This window comes from Henckelia pumila, chromosome 1, assembly GCF_033568475.1.
Source record: "Henckelia pumila isolate YLH828 chromosome 1, ASM3356847v2, whole genome shotgun sequence".
In the NCBI taxonomy this organism is placed as follows: Eukaryota; Viridiplantae; Streptophyta; class Magnoliopsida; order Lamiales; family Gesneriaceae; genus Henckelia; species Henckelia pumila.
Window position 1 is genome coordinate 154312151 of NC_133120.1, and position 18429 is coordinate 154330579.

Here is an 18429-nt window from a genome sequence, read left to right on the forward strand (position 1 = left end):
TCTTCAATATATATTACATAGTGGTAGATGAGATCTTAGCATATGGGTAATACCAAAACTATGCATCCAACGGTTCGTATTTTTACAATAGACATAATTAATTATATATTGTTGACGTGACAAATCATGAGACATTAAATCTATCAGTTGATTCGACCCTTACCTCATGAGGTAGGTGGCAAGATTTTATGGTGCATATCATGTGGGACCCACTCAATCATGTGAGACTCACATAATATGCACCAATTAAATCATGCCACCTATCCCATGGGGTAACACCCATGAGGTAAGGTCGAATTTTCCAGATCTATCGTTAGGGTATTACTCATATATTAGGTTGAAATCTACCATAGATTTCGAAAGAATTGGGACACAAGAAGTTTGGTAAAGCTTGACCATCAAGAAACATTGCTAAAAACAAGGAAACTCAAAACAAAACATGGCAAACATACAAGTATACTCGAGTAAATAAACCATGAAAAGTTGAAAAACTTCTTCATTTCCACAAAACCTTCTTCCTGATCATCCTTGACAATCTGTTTTCAGAAGCCAATGCTGCTAGATCCCGCAACGCCTCGCCTATCAGATCCTTGAAAATCAACCTCTCCAGATCCAAAATCGTCTCAGACATCTCCGTCGAGAAATCTCTCCAGCCCGAGACCTCGTCCCCATCGAAGTCTTTCTTCAACATGCCACACACGATGTCGTACATGTCTTCAGCATCACCTCCTCGATCCCGAATTCTTTGGAACTCTAACCAAACCTTATCAAGGGAAGGGCTTGAGACGTCGTCGTAAGTTGTCCAAGAAACGTTCTTCCAAGGAGGCAATCGTCTTATCCATTTAAGAATTTCGGTGATCGTGTCGAACACCAACTTTCTTCCAAGCCTGGTGGAGGCCTTGGATGAGCCCCGTCCTTTCTGAAACTGTTGCTTTTCTAGGAAAAGAAAAAGGTCCGATTCACCGGGGAAGAGATTGGATGCACTTATGATATCCGAGATGTAGAGAAAATCCGACGACTCCGATGTTTCTTGGCTAATTGGTGAGACCCCAGTGCTCCAAGTTTCTTCTTCCGTATTACCATAATGATCTGAAATATCCTCAAAACATATTAATTACATTTGTCAAATCAATGAAACAGTAAAATCAGATTTAGAAGCCTGGAAATATTCAAGATTTTGGAATCATACTATTATCGTCTTCAACTGTTTGAACATCACGTTTCGATATTCCATTTTAGTTATGTAACCGAAGGGCAAGCATCCATTGGAATCGGATAAACCACTGTTTGTTAGTTTAATATTCGACGTGAGACAATTGTAACATTTTTTTATTTTCAAAGGCGGGAAAACGGCCTTCATAAAGTCCAAACCAAAAATTCCCATCAGCAAGGACCACAAAGAACACTTGTGGTCACTGGTGTGTCCCATTCATGCACAATGGGAGCATTTATTGACAGCCAGTTTTGGCTCCACATTCCAAAAACACTATCAACGTCAATCATTTAAAATATCTCTACCCAGACAAATATTCAAACTCGGGATCAAATTATTGTGCCAGCCATTCTTTAGGTGAAGGGATAAGCCAGAACAAGGCAGAAAGCGACAATCGACTCGCAAAAAGGGCTTCCTTTTATCCCTAAAACAAAGAAAACGGTCGTTTTTACCTAAATTGTATAGTGATAATAACACGATTGTTAGAAGACGGAACTTGGATATTTTCACATTGGTATGATATTGTTCGTTTTAGGCATAAAGCCTCATGACTTTGCTTTTGGAATCACCCAAAAGACGATACCATTCCATTTATTAACCCATGATCATTTTCTTGATCTATTAATGTGGTACTTTGATTGATAACCCAAGAACGATATTCTACGCTTGACCGGACCTGATCACACCACCGTGTGTAGCACAACCGGTGGATCGTAGAATAATCCGAAAACAGTGGCAGACTTGCAGATGATCCATGGTCCACACCATGTTACTTGTCACACACCGTCCATTTAAAAATTCACAGATTTAAGATTTTTATTGGAGAAGATGACTAGAACTCGACATTTCCCGCTCTATCAAAGTCTTAATATGGAATTGGATGGACAAGTTCTTGGGCTTTTATTTAAATTAAAAACTTTTCCATAGAACTAAACTAATCATAGCTCAGTAAATAGTGTAGGAGATTCAACGAAATTTGTTACCTTTGAAATGAATTCTACGCTTCGTGGCGACTGGGGAGGCGGCGAAAGAATCGTCCCTGTAAAGGGACGAGTCAAGAACAGAGACCGGGCTGGGTTGCATATCTGCTGCGGCACTCATCTCTGCTATGCTATGAAGCAGCTTATCACATCTCTCCAGCAAATTCTTCCCCTCTGTTCTTGACCTCTGGAATTCAGTATCAAGAATTAAAACAATGGCATTAATTACATGATTTATGATTATAAAATCAAGAATGTGGTGGTGAATTCACCTCAGTATCAGTGGATGTACTTCCGGAAATGGAGGCAGATTCATCCTCTCCCCAGTTGTTTGCTGTCTGATAATCTTTACCAGTTGCTTTTCTGCTCCGGGGAGGTCGGGTATGGGTCATTGGATCCGACCCGTTTATCCGGAGCTTCGGCTGGAGAGCAGGGAGGACACGTCGGTTGTTTGCTAACTCCGATGCCCTTCTCTGAGTTTCCACGCTCAGAGGCTTTGGTTTGGCGAGCGAGTTCGCCCGCCTCGCACGTTGCGGGATCGGGGGTGGGGAGTTTTCGACCGGAACAGAGTAGTTCCGCCGGAATTGCCTTTCCGGGCTTCTACCATTTGCCGGCGGATACTCGTTTTCCGTTCTCCGGTGAATCGGAGAAGTCCCCGATGATCTAGAAGGCTTCATCACGACGATAGGCGACTCGTCGTACACGAATTTCTGGTGGCGGGCGTGGGCGTGATGATTTGGCTTGGTGGAGTGCAAGAGTCCCTTGAGCTGCAGAGCTTCCAGGATGTTTTTCAAGGTTTCCAAATCTTTAGTGGGCTCTTCGATTCCTCTCATTTTCAATCTTTTGTCGATCTCAGCCTGAGCCGAAACGTTCTGCTTTGGCTCCAGGAAATTGTCGGCTGAATCGAAGAAGCAGCTCTGAGGTGCCTTCCATGGAGATAAGTTGACGCCATTATTATTGTTTATGATCATCACTTCGTGGCTGGATATGGGATTATGCGATTGATTTTGCTGGTTGGATGGGAAGTTGTTGTTGCTCTCCGCGGTGACGAATCGAGAGTGTAGAAAACCGCGGGAAGCACCTGATTCGGAGGAAGATCGCCGGAGCTCCGGTTTCTTTTCGGTTTTCGGGGTATTGTACGAATTCGGCAATGGCTCCAAGCCCATCAGCTTGGCTACAAGAGTATGCGATCTGTACACTTGGGTATCAATGTTGGCGGACGATTGAACCGTGACGCTTGATCGAACTTCCTTGGGATGGAGTCCACCTTTTTCGTCGGTGGTTGCCCTGCTGTCGAGAGAAAGTCTCGGAGTTTCTTTGCATGAGTTCCTCCTCCCCTTGGTCGGAAACTCCGGCGGCGGAAACCACTGTTTCAGCCGCTCCGGGCTCGGCTTACCCGTCTCCCTCGCATGAAGCGGCGATATTGCTTCAGCTGATACATGAGACTCCGAAATGGTATCAACAACCTAGAAAAGAAAAAGGAAATTACTTGAAAGAAAGCACTGGAACTAATTCACACTGAGAAGAAGAAGAAGAAGAAGAAAAGGGGGAAATTAAAAAGAAAATAACCGGCGGAGGAAGGAGGCGCTTGGTGGAGTGGAGGCTTTTCCCGGCCAAAATCTGGTGGCGATCGAATATCTGAAGAAGACCCGTCATGCAACCCATGTGTTTGTCCTCCATATCTCCGGCAACATGCAAGCTTGTGTGTGTTGAAGCTAAAAGCTAAGTGACATTTAATTGCAATGGCAGTCGAGGTTTTGTACTTGCTTTATTTGTAGCTGCTTCTTCCTAGTTCCTAATTTACTGCCACGTCATTCGAGGTAATTATTTATTACATAATTTATTAACTTGCGGTTTTTGTTCGTATTTAAAGTTTGGAAAAATAAAAGAAGCTGACCTTTTACCAAAAATAGTAGTTTTTGGTCAAAAGTGATATGCTAAAAAAGAAAATTTTAATCTGCATTAATATATATATATATATATATATATATATATATATATATATCCACCGTATTAAATAATTTAAACCAATACTTTTAAAATAGAAATTGTTTTAATGTCTATATTAATTGAAGTATTTTATTAATTTTGATTTGACTACTTTTTATTTATTTATTTATTTAATTATGTATTACTTAAAAATAATAATATTTTAATAGTTTATCATATTTTTTATATACCTGAAAATATTGGTTTATTAATTAGTGTATATATATATATATACATTGAGTTTTTGTCATATATGAAAAATCCTCGCTAAAAATAATTACCATAAAAGAAAACATTTAACGATATGATAATATCTCAATTTTCAGTTCAAATTTGAAATTTGATCAGATGTTATCACTACCTTTTAATTCAATCAATTTTTTGTGTTCATATATATGTTAAAATTTTTATGATTGCTATATATGATAATTTATCAATTTTTGGTCCAAAATTTGAAATTTAATCGTATATTTTACTAATTTTTAATTTCAATTAATTTTTGTGTCCATATATATGTGAAAAACTGAAATTTGATCGATGTAAACACTTTTTAAAATCTCTTTAATTTATTGTGTCAATATAAATGTGAAAAATTCCATACTTTCTATGTATGATAATGTGCCATTTTCCGATTCAAGATATTAAATTTGGTAATATATTATCACTATTTTTTAAAATCAGTTAATTCTTTATGTAAATATTTCCATAATTGATATATATGATTTAAATTTTATCGGATGTTATCACTATTTTTTAAATTTCAATTATTTTTTTGTATTGATCATATATATATGTACAAATTTTTATAAATGTTATATATGATAATGTTCCAATTTCATGTTCAAAATATGAAATTAAATTGAATATTATAACTATTTTTTAATTTCAGTTAAATATATATGTGTGAAAATTTTCATAAATGTTATATAATATAATGTAACAATTTTTAGTTCAAAATTCCAAATTCGTTCGAAGGTTGATACTGATTTTTTAATTAATTATTTTGTGTTATATATATATGTGAACATTTTCATAATAGTATATATGATAATGCACCAATTTTCGATTCAAAATTTGAAATTTGATCGGATATTATTACTACTTTAAAATTTCAGTTAATTTCATTTGCAATTTGATCGAATGTTAATCACTATTTTCTAATTTCAATTGTTTTTTTGTACATATATATGTGAAAATTTTCATAAATGATATATATGATAAGAATAATGCTAAATATACAAACAATATATATCATACAATGATATTCATAACAATTATATCGTGAGATTTTGTATTCAATGTATCATTAATTTGATAAATAAAATTTTTATATTGAACTTTTAGGGTGTAAATTATTGTAAAAATTTAGTTGTACCCGTTGTATTACACATATGATAATGTACCAATTTTCGTTTCAAACTTTGAAATTCGATCGGATGTTATCACTATTTTTTAATTCTAGTTAATTTTTTTTTTATGTTCATAGTGAACATTTCCATAAATGTAATATATGATAATATACTAATTTTCAATTCAAAATTTGAAATTTGATCGGAGTTTTACTAATTTAATTTTGGTTAATTTATTGTGTCCATATATATGTGATTATTTCCATAAATTATACACATGGTAATGTACCAATTTTTGATTTAAAGAATGAAATTTAATCAGATATTATTACTATTTTTTAATTTCAATTAATTTATTTTTGTTCATATATATGTACGTGTGAACATTTTCTTAAATGTTATATATAATAATTTACCCATCTTTAATTCAAAATTTCAAATTTTTGATTGGATGTATCATTAATTTTTAATTCAAGTTAATTGTGTTTTGTTCATACATACGCGAATATTTCCATAAATGACTGGCACATGAAGGGATCCGTATCTTCTACTGTGGAGAGAGAAAAAGCACAAGGTGTTGTGCATTGAAATAGCTTCTTTAATTCATATCACAAGATTAAAAAATAATATGTTTAATTAATTACACACATGAAATATTGTAAATCAAGGTTATTTCAGTGCACAGTACTTTATGCTGTTTCTCGCTCCACAACAGAGGATCTTTTTCCCACATGCAGTCGACATGTAAATAGTATTCAAATATATAACCATAATATAATATATATCAAGAGTTATAAATCATATGTGTCTAAAAATTTGATGTGTTATAGTAACAACAATCATCAGCAAAATTCAAGGAAAATAATTGTATTTACACGATTGTGTTTGGCCCACAATAAAAGCCTAGGTAATGAACCCAAGCCAAGGAAGAAGAGCAGAATAACAGACCCAGAGGAAAGCCCAATTGAAATTAACGGGATGAAAACGTGGGCTGGAGAACGTGGGTAGTGTACAAAAACAGGAGTTGAATGTATTAGGAAAAAGAGAGCAGAAAGTGTTGGGTGCAATAATTGTCTCTGTTTGGTAGAGCGATCGAACTATGACGCTTGACTGCTGTGCGGTTTAAAAGATTTGATTTGCACCATTTCTATCAGCTATAGATTTTGGTAAAGCACTAAGCGCTCGGTTCTACAATTGATATCAGAGCCAAGGTCATGTGTTCGATTCCAATTGATTGCAAGGAATGCAATTATTGGGTGAGAGAATTGTTCCTGCTTGGTAGAGTGATCGAATTTGGGCTGCTGTACAGTTTAAAAGATTTGAGTTGCATCATTTTCACCAACTATAGATTTTAGTAAAGCGATAAGCACTGTTGTTAATCGTCCCGTCGATTAAATGTGGAAATCCAAAAATTCTATCAATTTTACTTGTTTCAAATATTAGGAAAAACTCTTTGGATCTTGTAATTATTGGTTAGAGGGTGCGATTTAATTTATAATCGTAATCTTACTTATCAAGATTCATATCACTAAGATTGTTACAATTCTTTTGACCAGTCACCTCAACAGCTTGCCAAGGCTAAAGACAAGGAGCCTGTGAGGGAATGTAGTTCGATAATGTTTTGTGGTTAAAGATTGGTTTAGTTATTATGTATCAAGTTTTGTTTGATTGTGTAAAACTTTGTTTGAACGGTGTCTTGCTTTTTTATTGTTTTACAGAGATACTGCATGTGGACGTTATTGTGCTAGTTTAATTGTGTTTACTAACATTTCAACTGATTTGGTGAGTGTATTTTGATGCAGAAGCATTTTTGTAAATGTTTTCTGTGATTATGGATTTCAACTGCTTTCCAAGTCCCTCCTTTTATGAAGTTGTAAATGAAAAGTTACCTTCAAGTCAAAGCAAGAGTAGAGGGGCGTGGACTTGTTGAATTTGAGCAACTATGGATAATTTCTGTCTCTGGTTACTACAAAAAATGTGGAAATAGAGTTGCAACTATTTCAAGCAAATATTTTTTCAACTGGAAAAAATTTTCATCACGAAGAGCCATTTCTTGGAACATCTTATTGAAGTTGAATGACATTTGTGCATCTTCTCCCAGTATTGAGTACTGGCAAGACCCGCAACGTGGGATCAAGGAAGCTTACAGAGTTCTGAAACTTGGGGGAAAGGCGTGCCTAATAGGTCCCGTGTACCCAAAGGAGGAAGACATCTCAAAAGCAGTAAAACCATTCATGTTTCTAGTACGGTTCCTCGTTGGCGCCACCGCTGCTACATACCATGTACTGGTGCCTATTTACATGTGGCTCAAAGATCAAATTATCCCAAAAGGCCAGCCTATATAGACGTGTACCCAAGAGGGTGCGCGTTTCTTCCTCGTGTTGGTGCTGCTTATCATAGTCTTCTGCTATCTCCTTCCTCAAAACAACCTGTTTTGAGTTCTGATAATGGTAGTTTTCGTTTTAAGTTTATGGATTTATGGTGTCATGTATGAAGACAACAAGTAGACTAACGTTGTTTCAGTTTTTTTACGGAATATAGAACTAGTCCTGTAATAAAATGTTGAGAAAAACTCGTCTGAATTAATATTATTTTTTAAAAAAATCAGCGGTCCCATTTTTATTTATCATAAGTATCAAATATTATATCTCATTTAATATAAAATATATATTTATATATATAACTATTTTATATTTTTATATTGATATCATCTATCTCCAGAAGTTTCACACAAATATAATATTTTTAGTACATTTACTCTTAACATTAGACATCATTTTTATAAAAATAGTTATATTACGTTCAAATCATATACATGTGTATTACATTTATGTTAGAGACACGGGTGTGTGCGCGCCACTTGCAACTTACTAGTTTAGATAATACATATCATGCTTAAAACCTAAACCTCTTAAGTTTCGTTTGGATATTGACTTTAAAATTGTTTTTAGTGTTTTATAATTGAAAAAAAAACTTAAACTATGTATTTGGATAAAATTTTTGTAACATGTTTTTGAAAAATATATTTTAAAAAGTGTTCTCCAACTATAGTTTTAAAGTACACATAAGATATGTTTTTAGATATTTTTTATAATGAAACTATACAAAACAAAGATGAACGTTACTTTTGAAATGTTAAAATATTTTCATAGAACAGTGATTCAAACTCATCTATTCTTAAAACAATTTTTAAAACATTTTATAAAAAAAATTTAAAAAACATTTCATAAATACATGTCCAAACGGAACTTAATGTATATATATATTTTTTGAAAAAATATATATTAGAAAGTAGATGGGATGTGGTCATTGCATATGAGTTATAAATTTATTAATTTAGATAATACATATCATGCTTAAAACCTAAACATCTTAGGTTTTGTTTGGATATTGACTTTAAAAATATTTTTAGTGTTTTATAATTAAAAAAATACTTAAAGTATGCATTTGAATAAAATTTTTGCAACATGTTTTTGAAAAATATATTTTAAAAAATGTTCTCCAACTATAGTTTTAAAGTACATATAAGATATATTTTTAGATGTTTTTATAATGAAACTATACAAGACAAAGATGAACGTTACTTTTGAAATGTTAAAGAGCCCGTTTGGATTTTGTAGAGATTTTTTAAAATAAATGTTTTTTTAAGCTATAATTTTTTGCTTTTGAAAAAGCGTTTTTCTTTTACTTAAAAAAGTACTTTTTTAAGCACTTATTTGGTCATCCAAACACCATATTAGCTGAGAAAGTACTTTTTTTTTAAAAAAAAAGTGTTTTTTGGTCTGATTTTTGATATCAAACGGGACCAAAATGTTTTCATATAACAGTTATTCAAACACATCTATTCTTAAAACAATTTTTAAAACATTTTATAAAAAAAATTTATAAAACATTTTTACAAAAACATTTCATAAATACATGTCCAAACGGAACTTAATGTATATATATTTTTTTGAAAAAAAATATATATTAGAAAGTAGATGGGATGTGGTCATTGCATATGAGTTATAAATTTATTTTAAAAAAAATTTATCATATTTTTTTCTATAATAATATAAATTTGAATAGAATACACATTTTGAGTTGATAAAAGATAATTTTGTGTTCTTCTAAAAATTCAATTGGTGTAATAATGACATAAAATAACCTAAAATCCCGATTAAACATATCTATATCCATTTCCCCCCCTTTCATAATACAAAATATAACTTGTCGATATTTTGACAAGCTTTCGCGAAATGCAAATAAAGAGAAACGTGCGGTAAACACATTTCCCAGTTCTTAAAGTAGCTCGTTTGATAATTAACCATTGACATTTTATTTCAATATTTGACATATTACATGTAATTTTTGTTCAACATTAGTCATCATTTGGCATTTGTTGCATAAAAACAGCAATAAGTTCGGAAAACTGAAAAAAAAAATAATTGTAAGGGGACGCACAACTTAGGGGAGGAAAAACAACATAGCCGATACCACGAAATCTCCTACATCAGTCGCAAAAAATCAACAGGCCAGAAACCTAATAATATCTAGAACAATGCCAACAATATTTCAAATTGGATCTTAGAGATGAAAGATGACTTAAGCATCGATATCGCAACAAAAACCTGAAGGTATCAACGTCAACAACAGTTTATCCGAGCATATACCGAATTGCTAGTTTACTGCCTCCTGTGGACTCAAATCGTCGTATGATACTAAACCCCTTTGTCCACCTGGGCTAAGTGAAGGGGATGATGGTTTCACTCGACGGTTTCTAGGAGCAGCTGCACCAGAAGATCTAGATCGAGATGAACTACGGCTCCTGGAAGGAGACCTCCCCCTGACACGTGTGGGTTCATCCTTCGTTTTTGGGCCAAGACGGGACTTTAATTTGTCACTGACTACAGGGCGCCTATCTGCAGGACTGGGACTGCGAACACGGTTTCTGTTATGGTTCCTGTCACGACCACGATAGGAAACAGGGCTTCGAGAGACAGACCTGCTCCGGTTCCTCCTTTCATATCTAATGTGAATGACATTAAAAATCAAAAACTACCTCAGTATATCATGACATTTCAGAGAGACCAAACTTTGCCAAAAAAACACCGATTTTACCTTCTGTTTAAGTGTACACAGCATGCTAGCGCATGCGACCATGCATACAAAAGGGGAAAGGGTGTTGTGGGTGAAATAAGTGGGTGAGAGGAGGGAGGGATAGACAGACCTGGGCGGGCTCCTGCGCCTTCTTGGTGGGCTCCTGTAATTTCTTGGTGGTGAGCGTTCTGAATATCTGAAGAACCGTCACAGTTCCAATGAACAGAATATCGAAATTGTGAGACCAAATAACACTTAGGTATGTACATAGGCACGAAGAGATGATGAGGCCAGGTTCACAATGATTTGAATCCATAATTATGGCCAACACTTGAGTTCATCTAGATAACATTTAAATCTACACAAATTGAATAGCATGCTAAGCAGGGGCTATAAATGTAGAATCGCAAACCTACATTTTCGTTAGGCATCAGAAAATTACCTGTCATGGTACCTTCGAGCGTTTCTTCCACCATAACCATATGATCTATATTCTGGAGATGGTGTGCGATATTTTCTCACAAAGGAGTACCGTTCAGTAAATCCCCGCCCCTTTTTAATGCGCTTCGGAGTTCCACCCGGAGAGCGGCTTCTAGACAAATTTCGACCTTGATTAGACGCAGAAGGTCGAGGTCCTTTGTTTGAAGGACTTTCCACAGGACTCCTTGAAGGATTTTTCTCAACTTGCTGATCAGAAGCTCTAGGAAATTCATCGATATTTAGGAGTCTAGGACTTCTGCTCGAAGTGCCATGAGTACTAGATCTATGCCTTCCACCAGGACTGAGAATCATTATCATCAAAAAATCAAAAGTAGTTGTGATCAATACCCCAGAAGGTCAACAATAATTTAATCATTTTATTTTTATCTTTAGTGTTAGAACATAGTAAAACTCAGTGAATTATGAATAGCCACAAAAGCATGCGTTGACGAGCTACCTGGATATGACTGACCCATCAGTTTTATTAACTTCCAGGGAAATTTCACTCTTCTTGAGATCTGACCCGTGTCCATTATTCAAATGATTATTATTCTTCAGAGAAAACTGTCCCTCTTCATCGGTTGATGTATCCTTTGTGTGCTTCTGTTTCACATCATTTAGCTGCACTGCAAATCCAAAGAGAGGAAGAGCTGATTTTTCTCTTTTGCCTTCAAATATCTAGTCACTTTGTAACAGAAAACAGATACTACATATATTGATCCAAAACTAAATTTGTTTCTTTCATAAATCTAGAGATTTTAAATAATGAAATCATTTGTCACAGCAGTAAAAAGTAAGATACCAAGACTTTGATCTGCTGGCTTCTCCCCTTCTTTGCTCAACATTTTAGTTTTATCTGAAGATTTGGCCCTACTCGTATTTTTTGCATCAGATCTGGCGCTTTTGCTACTGCTGGTGCTCATGCTGCTACTACTATCAGTATCACTAGAACTTTCCACATTCCTGAGAATGAATTTGACGGAAAGAATATCAATGACAATCTTAATGGCTCAATTGTCCCTCAAAATTGTCAAGGAGATGTAAGAGACCATCCTTTTTTCTAACTACTTTTTTGCATTTTAGTCACATCCTTTGCTTTACATTATCCAGAATTTAAATTTAGCCCATCATATTTCAAAAGATCAGGGACAAACATTATCCTCATGCTTGCCTGATAAAATTAGGATAAAACTATACTAAAAATAAACCTTTTGGAATTCCGTTTTGATCTTCCATTGCGTTCAGCTACTTTCCTTTTTTTCCCACGTTGGTGTCTTTCCCTTGTCGTAAATCTCCTCTTCTTCCTCCGTCTTCTATCACTGGATGAACTAGAAGAGTACGTGTCGGACTCAGTATCAGAATCAGATGCTGAAGAGGAATCTGTCTCTGATGAAGAGGAATCTGAGTCTGTATCCGAAGAATCAGATGAGTATTGCCGCCTTCTCTTTCTTCTAGGATCTTTGGGAGATACTTTCTGATTACCTCTTCCTACATGGTGTCACAAGCTAACATTTCAAAAACAAGCATGCCAAAGAATCTAACAATAGATAAAAGCTAACGCGAAATTGAACAGGTACCTTTCTTTACTTCAACCTTTTTTGACCCAGCGGAATTTCGCTTCTCAGTCCCAGATGTTTCACCACAATCCACAATGTTTACAAACCCAGATGGTTTTCCGTCAGTTGTTCCAATCTGCTCAACTTTCTTAACAATTTCCATTCCTTTCACAACCTTTCCAAAAACAACATGTTTCCTGCAACATGTAAGGAAACAATCACAAAGCAGTTTTGCAATCACATCGGAGTTAGTATACCCCGAGACCAAAAATTAAGGATGAAGGAAATCAACACTTGACATATTTGACTAAGCACATCAGCACACAATCACATACCCATCCAGATGAGGCTGGCGTTTAAATATTATAAAGAATTGAGATCCATTTGTGTTTGGGCCACTATTAGCCATGGACAGGAAGCCAGGCTCAGTATGATCCAACCTAAAGTTTTCATCTGCAAGCAAAGATTAAACGTGTAAATCGTCATGAGAAAACAGGACAACTAAATACGTTCATGCATAAAAAAAACTTACCAGAGAATTTCCCTCCATAAATGCTTTCTCCACCAGTGCCTGCAAACCACTAAAAGGTTGTGCCTTACAAGTCTAGGAATGAAGAACGAAGTTACACTAACTACCAAGCATCTGTCTCTATTGAAGATACGAGAAACTAAAATGAGAAGAAAAACGTACCATTTCCTTGGGAAAAATCCCCACCCTAAACAAAAGTAAAAACAACAAAAAAAAAGATTAACAATTCCAAAATATTCAAGATACCAGCAAACAATAGAAATTATTTTCTTCTATCGCCAATCATGTTCCCTTAACGAGACGATGAAAGAGGAATTTTGAAACAAAACATCACCAACATGCTTGCTTTAAATTCGTTGCATGACAAGAATTCCATGACATGAATGCTGAGAAAAAGAAAAAGTTGATGCACAGAACATGTGACATTGATCATGGAATAAGCTTAAAAAAACTATAATAAATTGGATTTCCTACTTCCTTTTTGTACCATCAGTCTGTTTCCCTCCCTCCCTCCTTCCCTCTCTCTGTTTTTCCCCTTTCTTTTGGCTCATATCATATCCATGGAATAAGAGGATGTGAATGGTGATAATGATATTATAAGAGGCCAGAAAGGTAAGGAGTGTCATGATCAAGAGCAATAGCAGTCAGTTAACAAAGCAATGTAACCTTTGTGTGTTAGATTGCAACAAACAGAGAAATGGCAATAAAGGCCATATAAGGCTGTTGGGAAGGAAAAAGAATGGTTGCAGACGTAGTGGAAGGAAGCATAGGGAATTAGGGATGTTGCAATACCAGTGGAATAGTATGAAAGAGAATGAAAAACTACTGCTATGACCACATATTGGGAACACATGAATCGTGAAAAACTTGTTATTGCTGCCCAAAATTGTAATATGTTGCAGCCAATGTGAACAACAGAAATTCGAGAAATGAACACTATTTGAAAATCAAACAAAGTGATAAATAGACAGGACAATAAATGCATAAATTAGCCTTGAGGGTCCCTTTCAGGTTTAAATAGAAGAATCGGGCATGACAAGATAAGGACTATAGAAGAACATGACAATCCTCTCGGACAATGAGATACACTTAACTAATATTAATCGGAGTTAACTACTGCAAAAACATAACAAAAATAATATGCATCCCTGATTAATAACGAAAAGAAGGCAGAAAAATGGAAAACTGAATATGTTTCTCTGTGTGCTTTTTAGAACATCGAGACCATACTTGTGCCATGAATCCTCTAATTATCCTATGAAATGTGGAACCCTTATAGTGGAGAGGTTTCCCTGTTGAGACTCCAATGCCTTTCTCACCTGCATGACATAAGTATGATTGACCAATCAAAGCACTTTCACCAAACCCAGTAAATGTCAACTGCAATTAAATCTCAACACAGAAAGGGAAGATATGAGAGAGAACAAAGAGAAAAACACATTTCAACATCAGTGAAAATTAAGCCCAAAGGATTGATGGAAATCGACTACTTACTATATCACTTGAGATCGTAATTGGGAGAATCTATCAAATCTTAGACAATAAGAAGTTCTGTTGCGCCTTACTTCTTTTAAAGTAACAGCTCATTTTTATTCTTTCTCCCCATTCTCCTGGAAGTTTCAGGGAGAGAAAAATCTCCTTTGGAGTACCGATTGATGGAGAATTGATATGTTGTGCAATGTTTTAAAATCTAATCATATATAAAATTGCAGCCACAAATATGTTACAAGACAAAGAACTTGTGATTATGAAATTATATTTCACATAACTATCAGTGATCAAGTTTCATTTTATTGCACACGAAACAAAATTTCATGTGAGATTCATCTCTCCCTGTATTTAGCATGTAATATAGCTACTCGTGGACATTGCTTGCTAAAATAGCATACCCATTTCATTTCACTTCAGTATTTGATTTCGATAAGATGTTAGATATAACAATAAAATCCAAAATTTAACCCCCAAACATCCACTTTTGAAGTGTATTTCAGAAAGGTGCCACTCTTTTGTGTCAAATACCAGAGATAGTGGAGGATTGAGTTATTACTTTTCTTTCAACTTCCAACATGCACATGAAATATGCGCTTGGTGAAGAATGATATTCAAGTATTAGTATTCATTAAGGCCCCAGTATACAAAATTGTTTAGATCATTTCTGGGTACTGTTAATGCCATCATCCAAGCAAAAGGTATGAGCTTTAATGTTGACAGTGCACATCAGTAATATACCAGTGCAAAGCGCCCGAAAATTTTCTGCTGTCTTGGGGACAACATTGGCAAACAACTGCATTTCATCAAAAAAAGTAGAAAGAATGAATAGAAAAAAGGTAAGATGATACACAAAGCTACAAGGGTATTGAAGGTCTTATGGCAAAGGAATCACCTCAATAACAATTCTTTCTGCAGGGCCTCCATTGATGGATACATCCAAGTAGACTAGTGGATTATCCATTTTCTTCATAGTTTCTCCACAAAACACTATGACAAAATGAATGTTATCGAATCAAATTTCATAGGCATTTCCCTCGTATATCAGCAAGTCAATATCACTGCATACTGCTATACTTGGAAAACATTTAAATAGTATCACAAATTATAAGAGCTCCATGCATAATTCAGAGTTGTTAGCTACCAAAACAGAATAATTGAAGCAACAGTTGAACGGGAATAAAATAATTGACATGAACCACAACGCCGAAGAGAAAATGCAAAATCTTGGCAGCATCCAAAATTAAGAGATAGGAATATAAGGGAAATCTGATGGCAAAAACAAGAAAAATGGGTGTTTTCGAAGGGCGATGGCTGTATCTAGAAGCACATGAACATCGCAATCGGTGACAAAACCTTGAGCCCAATAATAAACCAGAAAATAAAAACTAAATTAGAGGACGAGAGAAATTGAAAAGTCATTGCCAAAATGGCAAAGAACACAGTTAAAAACATCAAAATCGTAGCAAGAACATAGCACGGGAATTACAATCTTCGATTCACAAAAACCCTAAACCCTAACACATTCCTGACGCAACAAACAATGAATTTACCAAATAAATCACCTGTCTTTCTCGCGCGGAATCACGAGTAGCTACGAAAGATTCAGAGAAGAACCGAGGGATCCGCTTCTGCAGAGAAGGTTTGGCGTCGGCGGAGGCGGAGCTAGACAGTACAAAAGAGTGAGGTTTGCAACTTCAGAGAGATATTTTGCTCAAGATTTTCGATTTCGATTTGTATTTTTATTATTATAATTATTAATTATTTATTAATATTAATATTAACATTAATCTTTTAATCTTACTATCTTACTATTTTATAAAACTTGAGCCACTTTTAAAAACCGTTTTGGTACGTTTTGATGACACTAAAATATATTTATCATTTAATCCTTGCTATTTATTTAAAATTTAATATATTTACATTGAAAAAATGGTAAAAATAGGTGAAAAACAAAAAAAAAAATATCTTGCATTTTGAAAACTGCATTCTACATATTATTAATAACTACACCTATCAAGAGAAGATTTTCAGCAGGCCGGGCAGAGCACAGCTCGCTCGAGCGAAGCCTGGGCTTGCTCGAGCGAGCCATGGGTGTAACATCCCGAGTGGCTCTCGCTCGAGCGAGAGGTGAGGCTCGCTCGAGCGAGCCACCATGGGTTTAAAAAAATAAATAAAAAAAAAAAATTCCTTTGCTTGCTTGTTCTTAATTTGTATATTATTGGATTAACCATTATGATTTGAGAGATTAGTGCCCGAGTCCTCACAATTTTTAAATAAGATATTTTATTTCTCAGGAAATCATCCAACTCGAATCCCAATTTAAAGAATGGTAGTGCCTTCTGGAAATGCCTTTTCCCAAAAAATGGCCATTAAAGAAGCGGATTGCCAGCATGTAAGCAGTAAGCTTGTTGTTTGGTATCTTGATTATGCTTCAAAGTTCAAACCTATTACGTATTGTCTTTTTAATTTGTTAAAAGAGATTTTATGCTTTTGTTTTCGACTTTTGCTAGTGAGCAGTAGCTGGAAATTGACCAAAATAGCGTTAGCTTAGCACTTTTACAGGATTTTTTTTTAGAAAAAAATATCAGATTTGTCATATTATTGGAAATTGCTAACAACAAGAGGATTTGGTTATATTATGCTCTTTATAGCTGGAAATTTGATTTTTTTTATTGGTTACTTTGATGGATTATGATAGGTTGACTGAACATTGAAGTGTTTTCATGGTATGAGTTCTGTTGTTCCATCTGAACATGTTGACGCTATTATATAGTATAAAATGTCAATTTATAGCTCTGGATCGAGATAATGCTAAACATTATTTGGTTGGGATTGTTGAATTTCTTTACTCTCACTGGTTTTTGATAGCTAATGGCAGTCATTTGGTGTCTCAAACATTACGTGATGCTGTTTAGTTTTTAGAAAGGTAGTATGCATTTAACAAAATTAGTTTAGAGATGCTTCTTTTACTTTTTTATTACATAATCTGGTTTCTGTGGTAGGCGCACAAATATTTTTCTTAAATGTTTTCTCATGTATTTTTGTTTGTTCATTGGTAGCTTCCAATTTCCCCAAATGGTACGCAACGCTTTGCCTGATGTAAATTCAAACTATTGCTCATGTCAGGAAGTTTCTGTCTTTGCCTTCCACATTAAGTAGCAGCATGCAAAATTTTGCCTAAATGCAACTTCAGAGACACTAAGATTGCAACCATTTCTATTGTTACTTTGAATCTGGCTCCCCGCTCCACCTTATAATCAATAGCAGAATAGTTTGTCCTATCAACCCATCAGTATTCCATGTAGTATGGTTATTCAATAAACTATTTGAATCTCTAATTTATCCATCTAGATGATAGGGATTGAAGTTGGTTTCCTTATTGTTCTTTCGTCTAACTATCCTCATATGTTCTTTCAACTAGCTTGGTTTAGATGAGACTACTCCTCGAGTGGTAGCTGGTCACAGCTTTGGTGGAAAAGGTAGCCGCGTCTTCATCTTTAATAGCGAAACTTCGATACCATTAGACCTTGGTATCCAACGATATCTAGCTTCTCCTGCAGAACTTCAAAAAGAAAACAAACCTAAGAAGTGAATGAAAATCTGTTTCTCTGCAGAATTCTATCACGAAAATCGAAATTACTTCCGCGTGAAAGATCAAGATTGGATAAGTATTCGCTTTTTTTTGCGGGATTCAATGATGGAAATCAAGTGGGAATTAGGCAAAAACAACAGCTTTTCAACTTTGAGTAATCGAAAATAAATA

At 34.9% G+C, this 18429-nt stretch overlaps 2 protein-coding genes across 4 annotated transcripts; both read right to left on the reverse strand.

Moving 5' to 3' along the window:
• Nucleotides 1-339: 339 nt before the first annotated feature.
• Nucleotides 340-3972, reverse strand: LOC140860757 (uncharacterized). Its single transcript, XM_073263761.1, has 4 exons — nucleotides 3763-3972; nucleotides 2466-3659; nucleotides 2197-2380; nucleotides 340-1089 (listed from the first exon to the last, which is right to left on the reverse strand). Exons 1-4 carry the CDS (start codon nucleotides 3871-3873, stop codon nucleotides 497-499), a joined length of 2082 nt encoding a protein of 693 aa, XP_073119862.1. The 5' UTR covers nucleotides 3874-3972; the 3' UTR covers nucleotides 340-496.
• Nucleotides 3973-9939: 5967 nt separating this feature from the next.
• On the reverse strand, nucleotides 9940-16373 carry LOC140875485 (uncharacterized). Of its 3 annotated transcripts, XM_073279174.1 has the most exons (14): nucleotides 16229-16373; nucleotides 15559-15653; nucleotides 15405-15459; nucleotides 14406-14494; nucleotides 13338-13362; nucleotides 13179-13217; nucleotides 12982-13099; nucleotides 12668-12843; nucleotides 12299-12578; nucleotides 11893-12053; nucleotides 11548-11716; nucleotides 11053-11391; nucleotides 10741-10806; nucleotides 9940-10539 (listed from the first exon to the last, which is right to left on the reverse strand). In XM_073279174.1, the coding sequence occupies exons 2-14, from the start codon at nucleotides 15634-15636 to the stop codon at nucleotides 10191-10193; spliced, it is 1944 nt and encodes a 647-aa protein (XP_073135275.1). In that variant the 5' UTR covers nucleotides 15637-15653; nucleotides 16229-16373; the 3' UTR covers nucleotides 9940-10190. The 3 variants fall into 3 exon arrangements, with proteins under 3 accessions (XP_073135275.1, XP_073135282.1, XP_073135289.1); XM_073279188.1 differs by lacking the exons at nucleotides 9940-10539; nucleotides 10741-10806 and adding an exon at nucleotides 10827-10968; XM_073279181.1 differs by lacking the exons at nucleotides 14406-14494; nucleotides 15405-15459; nucleotides 15559-15653; nucleotides 16229-16373 and having other exon boundaries at nucleotides 9941-10539; nucleotides 13179-13250; nucleotides 13338-14328.
• Nucleotides 16374-18429: the final 2056 nt, after the last annotated feature.